Genomic DNA, 16,317 nt, shown 5'->3' with positions numbered 1-16,317 from the left:
TAGTTGTTTTTTCTATAACATTTATAGGCCTACTATTTACAAACTGTATGTTGGACGTCATCATAACATTTTAATACAGATTTACCTACTTCTTAAAATGTTTTTCAAAAAATCTTATATTCAGAGGTTTTCAAGGGGCCCAAGAGAGTGGTAGATGACCCATGGAAAAGTTTAGAGAAAAGCAGTGTAAACATAAAAATGGATGCATAATAAAAAAAGATCAAAATACATAAATAAAATACTACAGGTAAATAATAAATCTTACCTTGCAGTCCTGTATGAGTAGAAACAAAACATGTAACTTAATAGAAACCAAATATTGTCAGAATAATATTTTATACATTCATAATATTAATTTCTCAGGATAACTTGTGTCTCCATCCACCTTGTTCTTCAATGCGGAAGTATAAGCCTATGGGCGAGACTTCCGGTTCATAAGCCACTATTAGTAAATTAACTAGAAGAATAACAGCGTGCAGTAACCGGTAAAACTATTTGCACTAGAAACCAGTGTGCTCATAATTAAGATAACAGATTAAAATATAATATGGTAAGAGACCAATTTATAATATCAAGCAGAAAAATGAACTGTTTTGGACGCGGAAGTCAGAACTATAAAAAATACAAATGGCCGTGTCTACTCTTACGGAAAGAATAAGGTGACTAGGTGAGTATAACAAACTACGGTCCCACTTTATTTTAGGTGGCCTTATCTACTATGTACAATGTACTTATTGTGTTCATATTGTATAGAAAATCACATTTGCTGCTATTGAGGTGGGATATGGGTAAGGTTAGGTACAGGTTTGGTGATATGGGTAGATTTAAGGTGTATTTTGAAAATATAAGTACAATGTAAAAACATGTATGTACACAATAAATGCATTGTATCAAATTATTAATTTAAATGTAAGCACATAGTAGTTAAACCAAGACTAAAACTACATAAATATCATTGTAAATTTTAGAAAGAGGGTTCTTTGCATGAGAATGCTCATAATGACACATAAAAACCCTGTTTTAAATTACAAACATTTGCAATATATACACCTGTACTAGGTGTATTTTGTTTTGTTTTAAATCAACAAACAGCATAATTTAATTTGAGCAATATTCTTTTTATTACTTTACAACAGCGGTGATGGAAACTTGAGACACTTCCACTCCTCCAGTGTTCAGAGTGTAATGCAAATGAGTTCTTGCACTGAGTTTTACTTGACAGTGAATTTTCCCAGCATCATTTGTGACAATCACATGAAACCAGAGTTTGCGCAGCTGCCTTCATTTACCAACAAGTATACTAAGTAGAAACAGTAGAAATTGAAGCCAAAAATTAATAAATACAAAAACAATCCTGGAAAAGCCATCTTTCCAATAAATATGCATCTAAAATACAAAACTTAGTTAATAAAATGCAAACCTAGGCTTATAAAATAATAGTGCTTCTTTCTACCATACATCTGAGGTATGACAGTTTCATAAAACCTCACTAGGTCTGTCAGCCATGACACATTTTTGTAAAAGAATCACATTCCTTATTGAAGAAAACACATTCTTAATGTAGCACACATGCTGACAGTTTGAGTTGTGCTCTCTGGAAAAAGAGTAAACAAGTAAAATGTTCTTTTGTGTTTTACAGATCAAAAAAGCACTACACAACATTTGATTTGATTTCGCAATGACTGCATAAGCACTTGAAATGGCACAAGTCTTATCATGGTAACTTAGTGAATTTTCCTGTTACATTTTTCATAATAAGCCTTTTTCGGTTTACAGAACACTCTTCATTTAATGCATGGGCAATCTTCATCATCCCAAAAGATAAAATGGGAATTTATAGCCTGTCTGGAATTAATACATGTGGATCTTCTGCAATGCAACAGCAGATGTGAGAAATGAACAACAGTAGCGCACACAGTCAGAAAGGTCCTTTGAGACGAAGCAAACAAACATGCTGTTCCAATCACACTAACAGGATTGTGCATAGGGCCATTACAAGCCCTGGTAAATACCTAATATTTGGTCCACGATTCTTGAAACAAATAAAAAGCATCATGCATGTATAATTTACAGACAGATTGGATGGACACATTTCAGCCTAGATTTGGAGAAATTAATTCACAGCATATTTGTGAACAAATAATCACTGTGCGTTTTCACTGAAAAGTCTTTATAACATCACAACATTACAGCAAAATAAGTAGATTTCAAGTCATCTCAGGAGAGTCTGTGATGTCTGATGTGCTATTAAGAGACGTTTAAGACTTAAATTGAAGTCTCACGAGACTCCAGCTTGACGTCACTGGATGCTTTTTCAGAAGGCAGCTCAGTGGGAACCTTCAGGAAAGACAAACTCTCTGTTAAGATCTCATTGTCATTTCCCTAAAGATGGCAGTTAATTGACAAAAATGATTATCTTGAACATCATGCTACTGAAAAAAATCGTATTACAATTTAAAAACAACAGTTTTCTATATTAATATATTTTAAAATACAATTTATTCCTGTGATGACAAAGTTGAATTTTTAACAGCCATTACCCCATTTACACTGTTGATCAAAAGTTTTGCATCAGTAAGATTTTTATTGTTTTTTAACGTAAAGTCACACTCATTAGGGCTGTATTTATTTGATCAAAAATACAGAAAAAAAACAGTAATATTGTGAAATATTATTGCAATTTCTAATATTGGTTTCCAACTGTAATATACTTTAAAATTGAATTTATTTCTTTGATGCAGTTCTGAATTTTCATTTCGTCAGTGTCACATGATCCTTCAGAAATCATTCTAATATGCTGATTTATTATCAGTGTTGAAACTGTTGTGCTGCTTAATAATTTTTTAGAACCGGTGATACTTTTTTCTTGATTCTTTGATCAATAAAAATGTAAAAAGAACAGCATTTATTCAAAATAGAAATCTTGTCTAACAATATAAGTATTTACTATATTTTTTTTTATCTATTTAACACATCCTTGCTGAATAAAAAAAAGAAAGAAAATATTTACTGACCCTAAACTTTTAAATAGTAGTGTATATTGTAACACACTGCCACAAAATGTTTATTTTGAATAAACACTGTTCTTTTTAACATTTAACACAAGTATCACAGGTCCCAAAAAATATTAAGCAGCACATCGGTTTCCAACATTAATATAAATCAGCATATTAGAATGATTTCTGAAGGATAGTGTGGCATTGAAGACTGGTGCGGAAAATTCAGCTTTGCTTTACAAGAATAAATTCTATTTAAAAGTATATAAGAATAGAAAACTGTTATTTTAAATTGCAATAACATTTCACAAAATTTCTGTATTTTTCAGTTTTTTTCCAAATAAATGTAGCCTTGATAAGCATAAGAAACTTCTTTAAAAACATTACAAATCTTACTGATCCTAAACTTTTGAAGAGCAGTGTATATACAATCAAACGAAAATTATTCAGACTCCAGATATAATTTTTTTATATTTTTTACTAGTAGGTGCAGGACGCTATAGTTCATTTATGCAAGTCAGGATAGCAAAATAAAGTAAACTGTGACATATTATACCCATATTATACAGTGGACTACCAGTAAAACTGATACAAATTTGGGACCAAAAATTATTAAGACACTTTGACCTGACCATGTTTTGCTTAAGTTTTTTTTTTTATTGCGAATGCAACCTTTATACACCACAGACTAAACAAAATCAAGCACTGCTTGGTAAGTGATCAATAAAGTATTGATAGTTGTGTAAATACTCTCATACTAACAGTTGCCTGAATTTTTGGTTGATTGTAATCCATTACATAAGTTTCTATCAAAGTTATCTGACATTATCAAGATGAATTTGTTCTGACACAGTTTAACTCTGACTTTTTGTCATATTTTATTACCATTTTCTAAACTATAGCTTATAAACTGTGATAATCCGAGAAATGTTGAAGGTGTCTGAATAAATTTGGCTTTGACTGTAAATATATAAAGAAATCAAAACGCCTGTTTCCTCTGTACAGACTTTTGACTTTGATCTTGCACTAAGCTGATTATAAATGCACTGATATCTTTTACTTCACATTATCAAGATTTGCATTGTTCAGCCTCGTTGTGTTTGGCATATTTACTTCACAACAGTGCTGAAAAAGCAACACTGGACATAAAAATGAGGTGGACTTACTGCTTGTGCTTTGTTTGTATTGCTAACATTGACGCCGTGTCTTTTGAGGTCTGATTTAATCAGAGCTGTAAAAACAACACAGAAGTTTCTTAATGCGTTGCACCAACAATACCAATCAATAAGAGAAAGGCCTGTAAGTAAGAAAATTTACCTGTTAGAACAATGCCAATGAGGATCCAAGCACACAAGAATATGTTACCACTGAGTGGGCCATAGTCTGTAATAAGCTGCCCTTGGATGAGAGTAAAGATGATGCCGAACACCTAAAAAATAAAGACAGTAGGAGACATAAATATGTAAATAACAATGACTTGTTCAAGAAAAATCTAATCCTGCTCTTCAACATTTTAGAGGAAACATAGAGCAAATGCTGAAGGACTATGTTGGTGTGCTGTGCATCTTACTAGGCTGTTTAAACTAAAGTGGTTACCATGGTGAATGGAAATGATCAACTGAAAGCTTATCAGGAACGAGCAGGTCATACCTGTGCAAATGCATTCAGAAGACCAGATGACGTGCCCTCCGACTCAGGATATGTGATTTCAACGCCAAACTCAAAGCCAATGGGAAGGTAACCGGTCATAAAAAACCTTTTGAAAAGAATAGTAACATGAGTCATATACACCTACCTGGTAGAGAAAACTATTTGAATGTGAGAAGCTAAAGTACGGCATGTACAAACATGTTTAAGTGAATCGGACAACAAAGGGGAAGCAAAACCTGACCAGAGACCAATTCTTCTTTAAACACAGACGCTAGATACTAGAACAGTAGTATTTCCACCAGCTAAATGGTTTTAAGTCAATTATTTTCTCTATTTTGCTGTAGTGTGTCAGTAGGAAATATCAGTTTACATTTCCAAACATTCATTTTGCCATTAATTGTAATAATCCAGTGAGATTTGTGACCCTGGACCACAAAACCAGTCATAAGGTAAAATTTTACAAAACTGTGATGTATACAACATATGAAAGCTCAATAAATAAGCTTTCTATTGATGTATGGTTTGTTAGGATAGGACCATATTTGGCCGAGATACATCTATTTGAACATCTGGAATCTGAGGGTGCAAAAAAATCAAAATACTGAGAAAATCACCTTTAAAGTTGTCCAAATTAAGTTCTTAATACATATTACTAATCAAAAATTACATTTTGATATATTTATAGTAGGAATTTTACAAAAAATCTTAATGTAACATGATCTTTACTTAATTTCCTAATGATTTTTGGCATAAAAGAAAAATCAATAATTTTGACCCATACTATGTATTTTTGGCTATTGCAAAATATACCCCAGCGACTTAAGACTGGTTTTGTGGTCCAGGGTCACATTTTTGTTTGCGCAAGGAGTCTGACAACAGCCAGTGCTCCACACAGAGATCTGATCTCATCATCGTCCAGTCTGTCTGAAATGACATGAAGAGACAGAACAAACTGAAACAGAATAAATCTAGAAGAACTGTGGCAACGTCTCCAAGATGCTTCAAGAAACCTACCTGCAAAGCTACAGTACTGTTAAAAGTTTTATGCACTTGTGTAAAAATGGTGTAAAATGTGGATGCTGTCAAAAATAATGTCATAAATAGGTTTGCGTTATCAGTTAGCTTCTAGGAACTAAATTAAATCAACATTTGTTGTGACCATCCTTTGTGTATAAAGCAGCATTTCCCCTAGGTGCACTTGCGCATAGTTTTTCAGGTAGCTTTGCTGGTAGGTCTCTTGAAGCATCTTGGAGACATTGCCACAGTTCTTCTGATTTAATCTGTCTCTGTTTGTTCGGTTTCTTCATGTCATTCCAGACAGACTGGATGATAATGAGATCAGATCTCTGTTTGGAGCACTGGCTGTTGTCAGACTCCTTGTGCAAACAAAAATCTCAATTAATGGCAAAATGAATGTTTGGAAAGATAGAAATAATTTAAAACCATTTTTAGCTGGTGAAAATACTAGTGTTCTAATAGTTTTGACCACCACTGTATGTAATATAAAACATAATATGTTGATAACAGTTGAACAAGTTGAACTCTAGTAGCAGGCTTACCCTAGGACACCAGCAGTAAAAAAGATAACAAGCAGAGTTCCCAAGGTCAGCGTGAACGTGAACACCACCATTCCAATAAAGGACAGGACGTAGACAATTAGTGTAGTCAATCTAAAGGGCGAGAGGAAAAATGTAAAACAATGACAAGCCGTTTTTCCCACATCTGATACCAGTAAATGGATAAAATTACATGGTGAGGGTTAATCATTTTTTAAATAAGTTAAGATGTGGTCACATTTATTGTTGTTTGACGAATTTTCACAGGCAAAATCTATTCATTTCAATACAAATCTAGTTAGTCACAAATTAAATGAAAGCTGCTTGGTTTGTGACTGTGTGAACTGCTAGAAACAATAGAAAACGGACCTTCTTTGTCCACAATATTTTGTCATAATTTTGCTAATGCGACCACACCTTAAAAAAATGTTTTAGTAATAAAATAAATGTACTCAACCTAGTGAAAAAGATTAAAAGATCAGCAGCTGCAAATAATGAAAATCCGACACTAATACGAGTGCCGGAGCTTAATACTTCAAAGCCATTTCAATTTAATTAAAATCTAAATATTTGAGGAAAATAACATTCCGTTTGGCAGATATACATACTTATAGGTTTTAGTACGATCCAACCAGATTCCACACAGTATGGAGCCAAACATTCCAGCCACCACCAAAGTCAAGCCGATTCTCCCTGTGTTTACCTCTTCACCCTATAGAAGGAGTTTTTGAGAGTTTAAATGACCATTTCAATTATTTTTAAACATGCTAGTTGTACTGTGCTCAAGTGAGCTTTCATTCCAGGATTTTGGGATTAAAAGCTCACAACACACCACCACCAGTTTGTTAACCAGTATTTGGTTGCAACAAACCCCCTTAAGTCAAAAAAAACCCTTAGCGATCATTTGTTTATAATTACAACTAAGGGTATTCAAAGCTTACACAGGGCTTGTTGCCTAACTTTCAGGCACCTCTTTCAAATGAATCTCACGACCAGATATGGACGTGTTATGTGCTGTAAGAAATATCACATGATGTGTGGTATATTCTATAGCCTGCTGGGAATGCTGGCAGAACATTCAGACACATCAAACTTGGGAATGTACACCGTGTTTGTCTTTTCATTTGGACTCTGTCATGAGTAGCAGGCATGCATGAAAAACGGCTAATGAACTGGACAATAAATCGGCGACAAGCCACCCATTCCCAGCAAAGAGTACCCAAGTGCGCCTGAGACGGACACAGATAGATTCCTACAAACCATGCACAAGGCATATATTATTGCTGAGTTTTTAGGTGAGGTCACTTACCGGATAGTAAGTAATTATCATTTGATTGAGAAGTGTAGATACAGAGTAGAATGATCCGGTCATGATGCCTAAAAACAATAACATGTAGTTTATATATTATGTTTAAAACCGATTTGACAGTGTTTGCTGAAGAGCAAAACTTTCAGTTGAGGTCAAAAGTTTACATGCACCTTGCAGAATCTGCAAAATGTTCATTATTTTATCAAAATAAGAGAGATCATACAAAATGCATGTCATTTTTTATTTAGTACTGACCTGAATAAGATATTTCACATAAAAAATGTTCACATATAATCTACAAGAGAAAATAATAGTAGAATTTATAAAAATGACCCTGTTCAGAAGTTTACATACACTTGATTCTTAATACTGTGTTGTTACCTGAATGATCCACAGCTGGGTTTTTTTTTTTTGTTTGTTTAGTTATAGTTGTTCATGAATCCCTTGTTTGTCCTGAACAGTTAAACTGCCTGCTGTTATTCAGAAAAATCCTTCAGGTCCCACAAAATTTTAGTATTTTCAACATTTTTGTGTATTTTGAACCCTTTCCAACAATATTTGAGAACCATCTTTTCACACTGAGGGACTCATATGCAACTATCACAGAAGGTTCAAACACTTACTGATGCTTCAGAAGAAAAGTTATGCATTAAGAGCCAGGGGTGTAAACTTTTGAACAGAATGAAGGTATGTACATGTTTTCTTATTTTGTCTAAATATCATATTTTTTTTCATTTAGTACTGCCCTTCAGAAGATACTTACATGTTTCCCAGGAGACAAAGTTAAATTTAACCTGATGTTCAAATAAGTTTTCACCCCCTGGCTCTTAATGCATTGTGCACAGTGAGTATTTGAACCTTCTGTAATAGTTGCATGTGAGTCCCTCTCTTGTCCTCAGTGTGAAAAAAACGGATCTCAAAATCATACAGTCATTGCTGGAAGGGGTTCAAATAAACAAAAATGTTGAAAAAAAAAAATAATAATAATAATTTGTGGGACCTAAAGGATTTTTTCTGAAGAACAATGGGCAAACAAGGGATTCATGAACAACTATCTCTAGAATTACTTTTAAATGGGGTCATTTTTAAAAATTCTACTATTATTTTCTTTCGTGGACTCTATGTAAATGTCCTTTATGTAAAAAATCTTATTCAGGTCAGTACTAAATAAAAAATAACATGCATTTTGTATGATCCCCCTATTTTGGTAAATTATATAACATTTTGCAGATTCTGCAAGGTGTATGAAAACTTTTGACCTCAAAATATATAAAATCCATAATTAAAATGTATTTGCTAAAAAGAAAATATTAAAAAAATACAGAAGTCAACAGCTGCAAAAATACAGATTTAGGGACAACATAAATATATAATTTTTTTTATAAATAACTGTCTTTCTCACCATAGCTGATGAGGAGCAGAACAAAGGGAATGTTCTTAAAAAGGTTGATGATTGATTTCTTGTATGAATAGTCTTCAGCTGGAACAATGGAGAGAACAGCTTGTGCTTTGCTGGGTGGGAGTGGAGGTCTGTCCTTAAGGACTGATTAAACAAATGAGAGACACATGAACTCATGAACTAATTCTAATGATCTTAATTACTGAAACATTCTGAGGGATTATTGTATATGTATTAGTTTTGATACTCTTTAAAATTGTCTATGTTTATAAAACAGCTTTTTTTTCCATATTCTGACAAAAGATGACACGTCATTATATGCAAAGATCACGTGCAAGGTGTTCCAAGTCCACTAGTTGCAACTTGTTTGTGTATTGTGATCTACATTACCATAAAAGCTCACAGAAGACTGAATAAGAGAAAGTAGCTTTGCATGATTTGTTTAGACCAAACATTAGTACATGCATCAGTTGCAATTATTTCTTTATGTCCTGCCTCTTTCTCCCAACTGCTGGAAAAAAGAAAGTTGTGATGTGAAAATGTAGATTATTGTAGGTAATTACCAAATATTGTTAGAAGGAAGAGCAGAGTTGAAACACCAGCTGTTCCATAGAACATTATGCTGATGTTGTGGCCCATGGCATCTTTGTTGTCAACTGTGTTGGGAACCAAAACAGGTGGGAGCAGGAAACCTATGGCTACACCAAGCTAAAGGGAAATAAGACCATATTACACAAAATCAGTATATAAAACCATAAGAAGAATAAGAAGAATATTTCAGAATAATAAATACACACAGTTAAAAATTTCAGGTCACGCTTTAAACTATAGTATTCATATTAGTCTGTATTTAAAGGGATAGTTCACCTAAAAATGAAATTGTCTGTCATTAATTAGTCACCCTCATGTCATTCCAAACCCGTAAGACCTTTGTTTGTCTTCGGGAACACAAATTAAGATATTTTTGATGAAATCTGAAAGCTTTCTGACCCTCCATAGGCCCGGAAAGGTAGCAAGAACATTGACAAAATAGTCCATGTGACATCAGTGGTTCAACCGGGTTTGGAACGAAATGAGGGTGAGTTATTTATGACAGAATTTTAATTTGGGTGAACGGTCGCTTTAAATACTTGGCACCCTTACAAAAATGCACCATGGTAACCACAGTTCCATGTTACATCGAAACTGCTTTGTTACCAATTTTCGTCAAATTATTTTCTATTAAATCATACAGGTTTGGAATGCCAGTTTGCATTTTTGGGTGAACTATCCCTTAAATAATTCTAAAACAATAAATTATTTTATAATAAAAAGTTGTTTACATAAGTCTTCTCTGTCGTAAAATATTTTTTTGGTAACACTTTACAAAAAGGTTCATTAGTTATCATGAACTAAGAATGAACAAAACTTCTACAGCATGTATTAATCTTATTTAATGTTAATTTCCGTATTTACTAATGCATTATTAAAATCACAAGTTGTTTGTTAACATTAGTTATTGCACTGTGAAAATGAACAAACAATGAATGAATGACCCAGTGGGTAACACTTTACATTAGTTAAACATTAGTTAACGTATTAACTAACATGAACTAACTATGAGCAACACATTTGTTATTGTATTTACTATTCTTTATTAACGTTAGTTAACGAAAATACAGTTGTTCATTGTTTGTTCATGTTAGTTCACACTGCATTAACTAATGTTAACAAGATTTTAATAATGTATTTGTAATTGCTGAAATTAACATTAACAAAGATTAATAAATGCTGTAATAAGTGCAGTTCATTATTAGTTCATGTTAGCTAATGTGGTTAACTAATGTTAACTAAAGAACCTTATTGTAAAGTGTTACCGTAAAGCAGGGGTTTTCAACTCCAGTCCTCGGGCCTCCCCTGACATAATGTTTTAGATGTTTCCCTATTGAACATGTTAACAAGTTGATGAGATAATGAAGTGATCATTGAATCATTAATGATAAACACCTGCTGTTAACAAACAAAATTACTGAAGAAAATATGAACAATAAAATGCCACATAATAGTGTTTCTTTTAATTTGCCTCTTGGAATTACACAGTTTTTTTTTAGGCTGCTGTAATAATGTTTTCAAAGCTTTTGTATTACAGCAAAGCACAGCCAAAATACTTTAACAGCAGATGAAGTTCGTTATGTGTTTGGATATGGTGTATTGTGCTTTGTCTAAGTTGAACTCAGTTTAGTGCTTTTCAACAGTGTTGTCCTGATCAGTTTTACAAAGATCTAAAAAAAATCTCAAGAACATCAACCACTAAACTAGCAGGCCAAACACAGATGTGTGTATGAATCTCAACAACCAACAAACTAATCATATAACATTAACTCTCAACATCACAAAACAAGCTACTAAATCTCATTAACTTGTTAACATGTCCAATAAGGAGACCCCTGGTTGAAAACCCCTGCCATAAAGTGTTATCATTATTTCTTCTTCCACACAAAAAAGAAAGGAAAGGCAATTAGCATTTTGGGGGGAACTATCCCTTTAAATAGGAATAAAATAACATTATTTTATAATAAAAAGTTGATGATTGACTATCTTCTCTATCTTTTAAAATAATCATTTTAAATAATACTATTAAGCACAGAGTATCTCGTAAAATAATTTTATTATAAAATAACCTTTTTAAGAATGATGATACCTTGTCTAATAAGATATTTTTATAATTAAATAATCCAATTATTTTAAATAATAAAAATTGCCATATTTTATCACTCTCTTAAAATAATTATATTATAAAATAATACTAAATAATAATAAAAAATTGACTAGACTCTCAGCTTGAACCAGGTTAATGATTAACAGACCTGTTTAGAGCAAAAAATAAAAAATAAAAAAAAAGCTTGAATCCAGCTACAATGTTTGAAAACACACTTCCAGCTAAACCTATGATTACCATGGTATTTTTTGTAATAGTAAATGTTACTTACTGACCTGACTACAGTTACACGTAATTCTAAATACTAAACCAAGTGGCATTTGTAATATGTCAAATGTCAAGTAATATTTAACCAAATTTATCGCTAATAGCCTATCATCTACAGTCCACACCTGGTTACCCAACACCGCTGTGGCACATGCCGTGGAAACTTCTCTCGGGCCGAACCAAACCGATGCGATTCTGGAGGGGAGTCCGAGGATGAACACCTGTGCCACAGAACATATGACCTGTGCGGTCATGGTGACCCAGAACAAACTGGGCCCCACACTGGCGCACTTTACCCACGCGCCCAGGGCATTCAACCCAGCCCCTAACAACGCCGTCATCCTCAGCCCCTTCTTATCCAGCAGCCACGTCGCGGGGAAGATTAAAGGTACATACGCGACCATATAGACCACGGAGAGCCAGTCTATCGCGATGCTAGACACATTATAATAGTCCATAAAGATGTTCGTGATGATGCTGTACTGGATCCACTGAAAGGCGTTGACGAGCGAATAGAGGCTGAACACAGCGAGAACAGCGAACCGCCTCCAGTAGAGTCTCGTCTCCAGCTCTGCGTTATTCTGCTCGCCGGGCAGCATCGCCTCTTTCTCGTCCGGTGGCGGAAGCTCCTGTTCCAGCACCTTTGGGTCCAGCGTTATATGGACCGATCCATTTGAAAGCTCCTTGTAGCTGGGCTCCTCGTCTGTGTTTCCTTCAGTGCTGTCGGGCAGAACATGCTGCTCTTGAAGCAACTCACCTGCCACCATTTCGGCAAAAATAACTCCTTCACTTAGGCATAAACGATTGTAGTTCCTATCAAATTGGGCTAGATGTGCCTAGTTCTCTTCCTGAGGCGCTAAAGACGTTTTCAGATCATCCACTTGTTAATAACACAAATTGTAATTACAATTTAACCGCCTGAATTGGGACGTTTTAGATCACTACCGGCTTCAGCAGCATGTGGGTGATGATGGCGTGATGTGCGCATCCTCCTCGGATTTGCGTATTGCGCTTTGCTTCGTCGACCACTACTGTAAGTAGATTTATAGGCTTGGCAAGGACCAATGAGACTGCAGATGGGGCGGGGCAAGTAAGCGAATCTCCACTGTGCTTCTACAGTACATCAACACTGCTAAGTAGACCATGAACAATGCAAGCTGCGTAGATTCATGCTTCATGCACTTTTTTTATTACTTTTTCCCATATACACAGAAGCGGTATGTTAAAACCAAATTTCTAACATTTTGTAAATTATACACAAGTTTTAGGTTATGCATAACAATCTAAAAACAAAAAAGTGCTGAAAACATGTGTAATGTGTCATTTTTTTTGTCTGGCAGCTAATATTACCTCTTGTTCTTGTGGCATTATTTTTTTTTTCTTTGTTAGATAGCATGATAAAGGTCACAGTGAAATCGTCTATCAAAGTTCACATGATAATGTAAGACATAGATTAGATATGTTCAAAGAGATTTTTAAACACATTTACTGAATTTGACAATGCTGTTTCAATAATGCTAATTTTTAAAGACGTTAGAAATCATGAGAGCAATTGTGTTGAATTCACTCTACTGACTACCCTAGTTTTTAACAGTAAAAAAGCATTTTTGGACAATTAATGTTTTAAAAGAAGTCTCTTCTACTCAGCAAGCCTGCATTTATTTGACCCAAAGTACAGCAAAAACAGTACAATTTTGAAATATTTTTACTATTTAAATAAGTGTTTTCTATTTGAATATATTTCAAAATGTAATTTATTCCTGTGATTTCAAAGCGGACTTTTTAGCATCATTACTCCAGTCACATGATCTGAAATCATTCTAATATATCATTTGATGAATAGAAAGTTCAGGAGAACAGCATTTATCTGAAATATAATTTTTTTGTAACGTAATAAATGTCTTTATCATCACTTTTGATGTTGAAAAAACTATTTCTATAATTTATTTCCCCCCCAAAACAATGTAATGACTGCAAGCTTTCGAATGGTATATAATGTATAATGTTACAAAAGCTTTTTATTTCAGATAAATGCTGATTTTGGATCTTTCTATTAATCAAAGAATCCTGAAAAAAATGTACTCAACTGTTTAAAATATTGATAATAATAAATGTGTCTTCAACAGCAAATCAGCATATTAAAATGATTTCTGATCATGGAGTAATGATGCTGAAAACTTAGCTTTGATCACAGGAATAAATTACATTGTAAAATATATTCAAATAGAAAGCAGTTATTTTAAATAGTAAAAATATTTTACAATATTACTGATTTTGCTGTATTTTGGATCAAATGAATGCAGCCTTGGTGAGCAGAAGAGATTTATTTAAAAAACATTACTGTAAAAAATCTATGTAATATTTAAAACATTTTTTTAATTCATATAATAAAATATTGTTGATACGATATGAATAGGAATGATCTTCAAATTATGTTAATACTTTATTTTTTAAAGTCTAGGTCTCCCTAATATAATCAGCCAACGACGACAACCTAAATTACTGGCGAAATATAGGTCAGATTTTATGAAAACCTGTGTAGATACAATATCAGTTTTCCGCTGAATTGGTCTGTAAAGTGTCGCTGCGAGTTGTTTTCTTTTCCCGCGATTTAAAGGTTTGACACACTGTATAAACTGACTGAACTGCGTGAACTAAAATATTTAACATTCTGCCAATGATAATAGCCTAGATTATGAGTTTTGTGAGGGAGCGGCCTTTGAGTTTATAATGCATAACATTTACTGTAAGATATGCATTTTAGGTATGGAAGTGGCATTGAGTTTTGATATTTGGATTGGGTCACTGGGCTTGATTTTTGTTACACATTGCTGGCAACCCTGCAAAATATATACAAACAACTTCCGGCGACACACATACATTACAGGAAGACCACTCGTGTGGTTACCATGGATACAACTTTCTAAACATTAAAGACTGAATTGAACACTTGCTATTTCGACTTACGTACACAACCTATAATATGTCTAATTCTAAGCAAGCCCAACTGTACGAGTTTAATATGCAAAGGGAGTCGTGGTGTCGCGTGGAAACGACCAGTAGATTCTGGAATTTACCTGAAAGGAAACACTTCCGTCGTCACCTCCAGAACACCTGTGACTTCGGCGCGCTGCAGACCGCGCGTCCCGAGCAGCGGTCCTCCTGGATGGAGATCAACAACATCAACACCAGACATCCCGAGCGAAGACACTTTGAAGACATCTGTAAGATCGGTCTTAACTGCGTTTGAAACTTCAACTACAACTAATACATTTATATACGATATACATTTTAAGTAAAATCTGCAAAATGTTAATTATTTTACCAAAATAAGAGGGATCATACAAAATGCATGTTATTTTTTATTTAGTACTGACCTGAATAAGATATTTCAAATAAAAGACGTTTACATAGTCCATAGTGGTTTTTTAGTGATAGTTCATGAGTCCTGTTTGTCCTGAACAGTTAAACTGCCTGCTGTTCTTCAGAAAAATCCTTCAGGTCCCATAAATTCTTTGGGTTTTCAGGATTTTGTGTATTTGAACCCTTCGAACAATGACTGTATGATTTTGAGATCCATCTTTTCACACTGAGGACAACTGAGGAAACATGATACATTAAGAGCCGGGGGTAAAAACTTTGTGAATTTGAAGATTAGTGTAAATTTATTTTGTTTTCTGGGGAACATGTAAGGTTCTTCTGTTGCTTCTAAAGAGCTGTACTAAATGAAAACAAAAAATACGATATTTAGGCAAAATAAGAAATATGTACACATCTTCATTCTGTTTCAAAAGTTTTCACCCTCAGCTCTTAATGCATCGTGTTTCCTTCTCAAGCATCAGTGAGCATTTGAACCAACTGTAATAGTTGCATATGAGTCCCTCAGTTGTCCTCAGTGTCAAAAGATGGATCTCAAAATCATGCAGTAATTGTTGGAAAGAGTTTAAATACACCAAAAATGCTGAAAAACCAAAGAATTTGCAGGCACTGAAGGATTTTTCTGAAGAACAGCGAACAGTTTAACTGTTCAGGACAAACAAGGAACACATGAACAACTATCACTAAACAGGAAAAACAACAACTGGATCATTCAGGTAACAACACAGTAATAAGAATCAAGTGTATGTAAACTTTTGAACGGCGGGGTCATTTTTATGAATTCAACTATATTTATAATATTACTTTCTCGTGGGGACTATATGTAAACGTCTTTTAAGTGAAATATCTTACTCAGGTCAGTACCAAATAAAAAATAACATGCATTTTGTATGATCCCTTTTATTTTGGTAAAATAATAAACATTTTGCAGATTCTCCAAGGTGTATGTAAACTTTTGACTTCAACTGTGTGATAAAGTAAAATATCATCTTTTTAATTCTTTCAGATGGAACTCATCTGGTGTGAGGAACTGCAATCAACCTCTGTGAAGAGTAAATGTTTCT

At 33.9% G+C, this 16,317-nt stretch overlaps 2 protein-coding genes across 2 annotated transcripts; one reads left to right on the top strand and one right to left on the bottom strand.

The window, feature by feature from the left end:
• Positions 1–1,103: 1,103 nt before the first annotated feature.
• Positions 1,104–12,897, bottom strand: flvcr1 (FLVCR choline and heme transporter 1). Its single transcript, XM_073816990.1, has 10 exons — positions 12,001–12,897; positions 9,474–9,618; positions 8,914–9,054; positions 7,512–7,579; positions 6,811–6,914; positions 6,206–6,316; positions 4,647–4,752; positions 4,314–4,425; positions 4,163–4,227; positions 1,104–2,337 (listed from the first exon to the last, which is right to left on the bottom strand). Exons 1-10 carry the CDS (start codon positions 12,640–12,642, stop codon positions 2,266–2,268), a joined length of 1,566 nt encoding a protein of 521 aa, XP_073673091.1. The 5' UTR covers positions 12,643–12,897; the 3' UTR covers positions 1,104–2,265.
• A 1,283-nt stretch (positions 12,898–14,180) lies between these two features.
• spata45 (spermatogenesis associated 45) lies at positions 14,181–16,269 on the top strand. The gene has a single exon (XM_073816348.1). The coding sequence runs from the start codon at positions 14,859–14,861 to the stop codon at positions 15,123–15,125; it is 267 nt and encodes an 88-aa protein (XP_073672449.1). The 5' UTR covers positions 14,181–14,858; the 3' UTR covers positions 15,126–16,269.
• Positions 16,270–16,317: the final 48 nt, after the last annotated feature.

This window comes from Garra rufa, chromosome 13, assembly GCF_049309525.1.
Source record: "Garra rufa chromosome 13, GarRuf1.0, whole genome shotgun sequence".
Classification (NCBI taxonomy): domain Eukaryota; kingdom Metazoa; phylum Chordata; class Actinopteri; order Cypriniformes; family Cyprinidae; genus Garra; species Garra rufa.
This window is presented reverse-complemented; position numbering and strand designations above follow the sequence as displayed.

Coding starts and splice junctions, on each gene's coding strand:
- flvcr1 (XM_073816990.1), bottom strand. CDS start 12,642: ATGGTGGCAGGTGAGTTGCTTCAAGAGCAGCATGTTCTGCCCGACAGC. Junction 7,580..8,913: donor TCTGCTCCTCATCAGCTATG/GTGAGAAAGACA, acceptor TATTGTTTTTAG/GCATCATGACCGGATCATTC. Junction 6,915..7,511: donor TGATAATTACTTACTATCCG/GTAAGTGACCTC, acceptor CTCCTTCTATAG/GGTGAAGAGGTAAACACAGG.
- spata45 (XM_073816348.1), top strand. CDS start 14,859: ATGTCTAATTCTAAGCAAGCCCAACTGTACGAGTTTAATATGCAAAGG.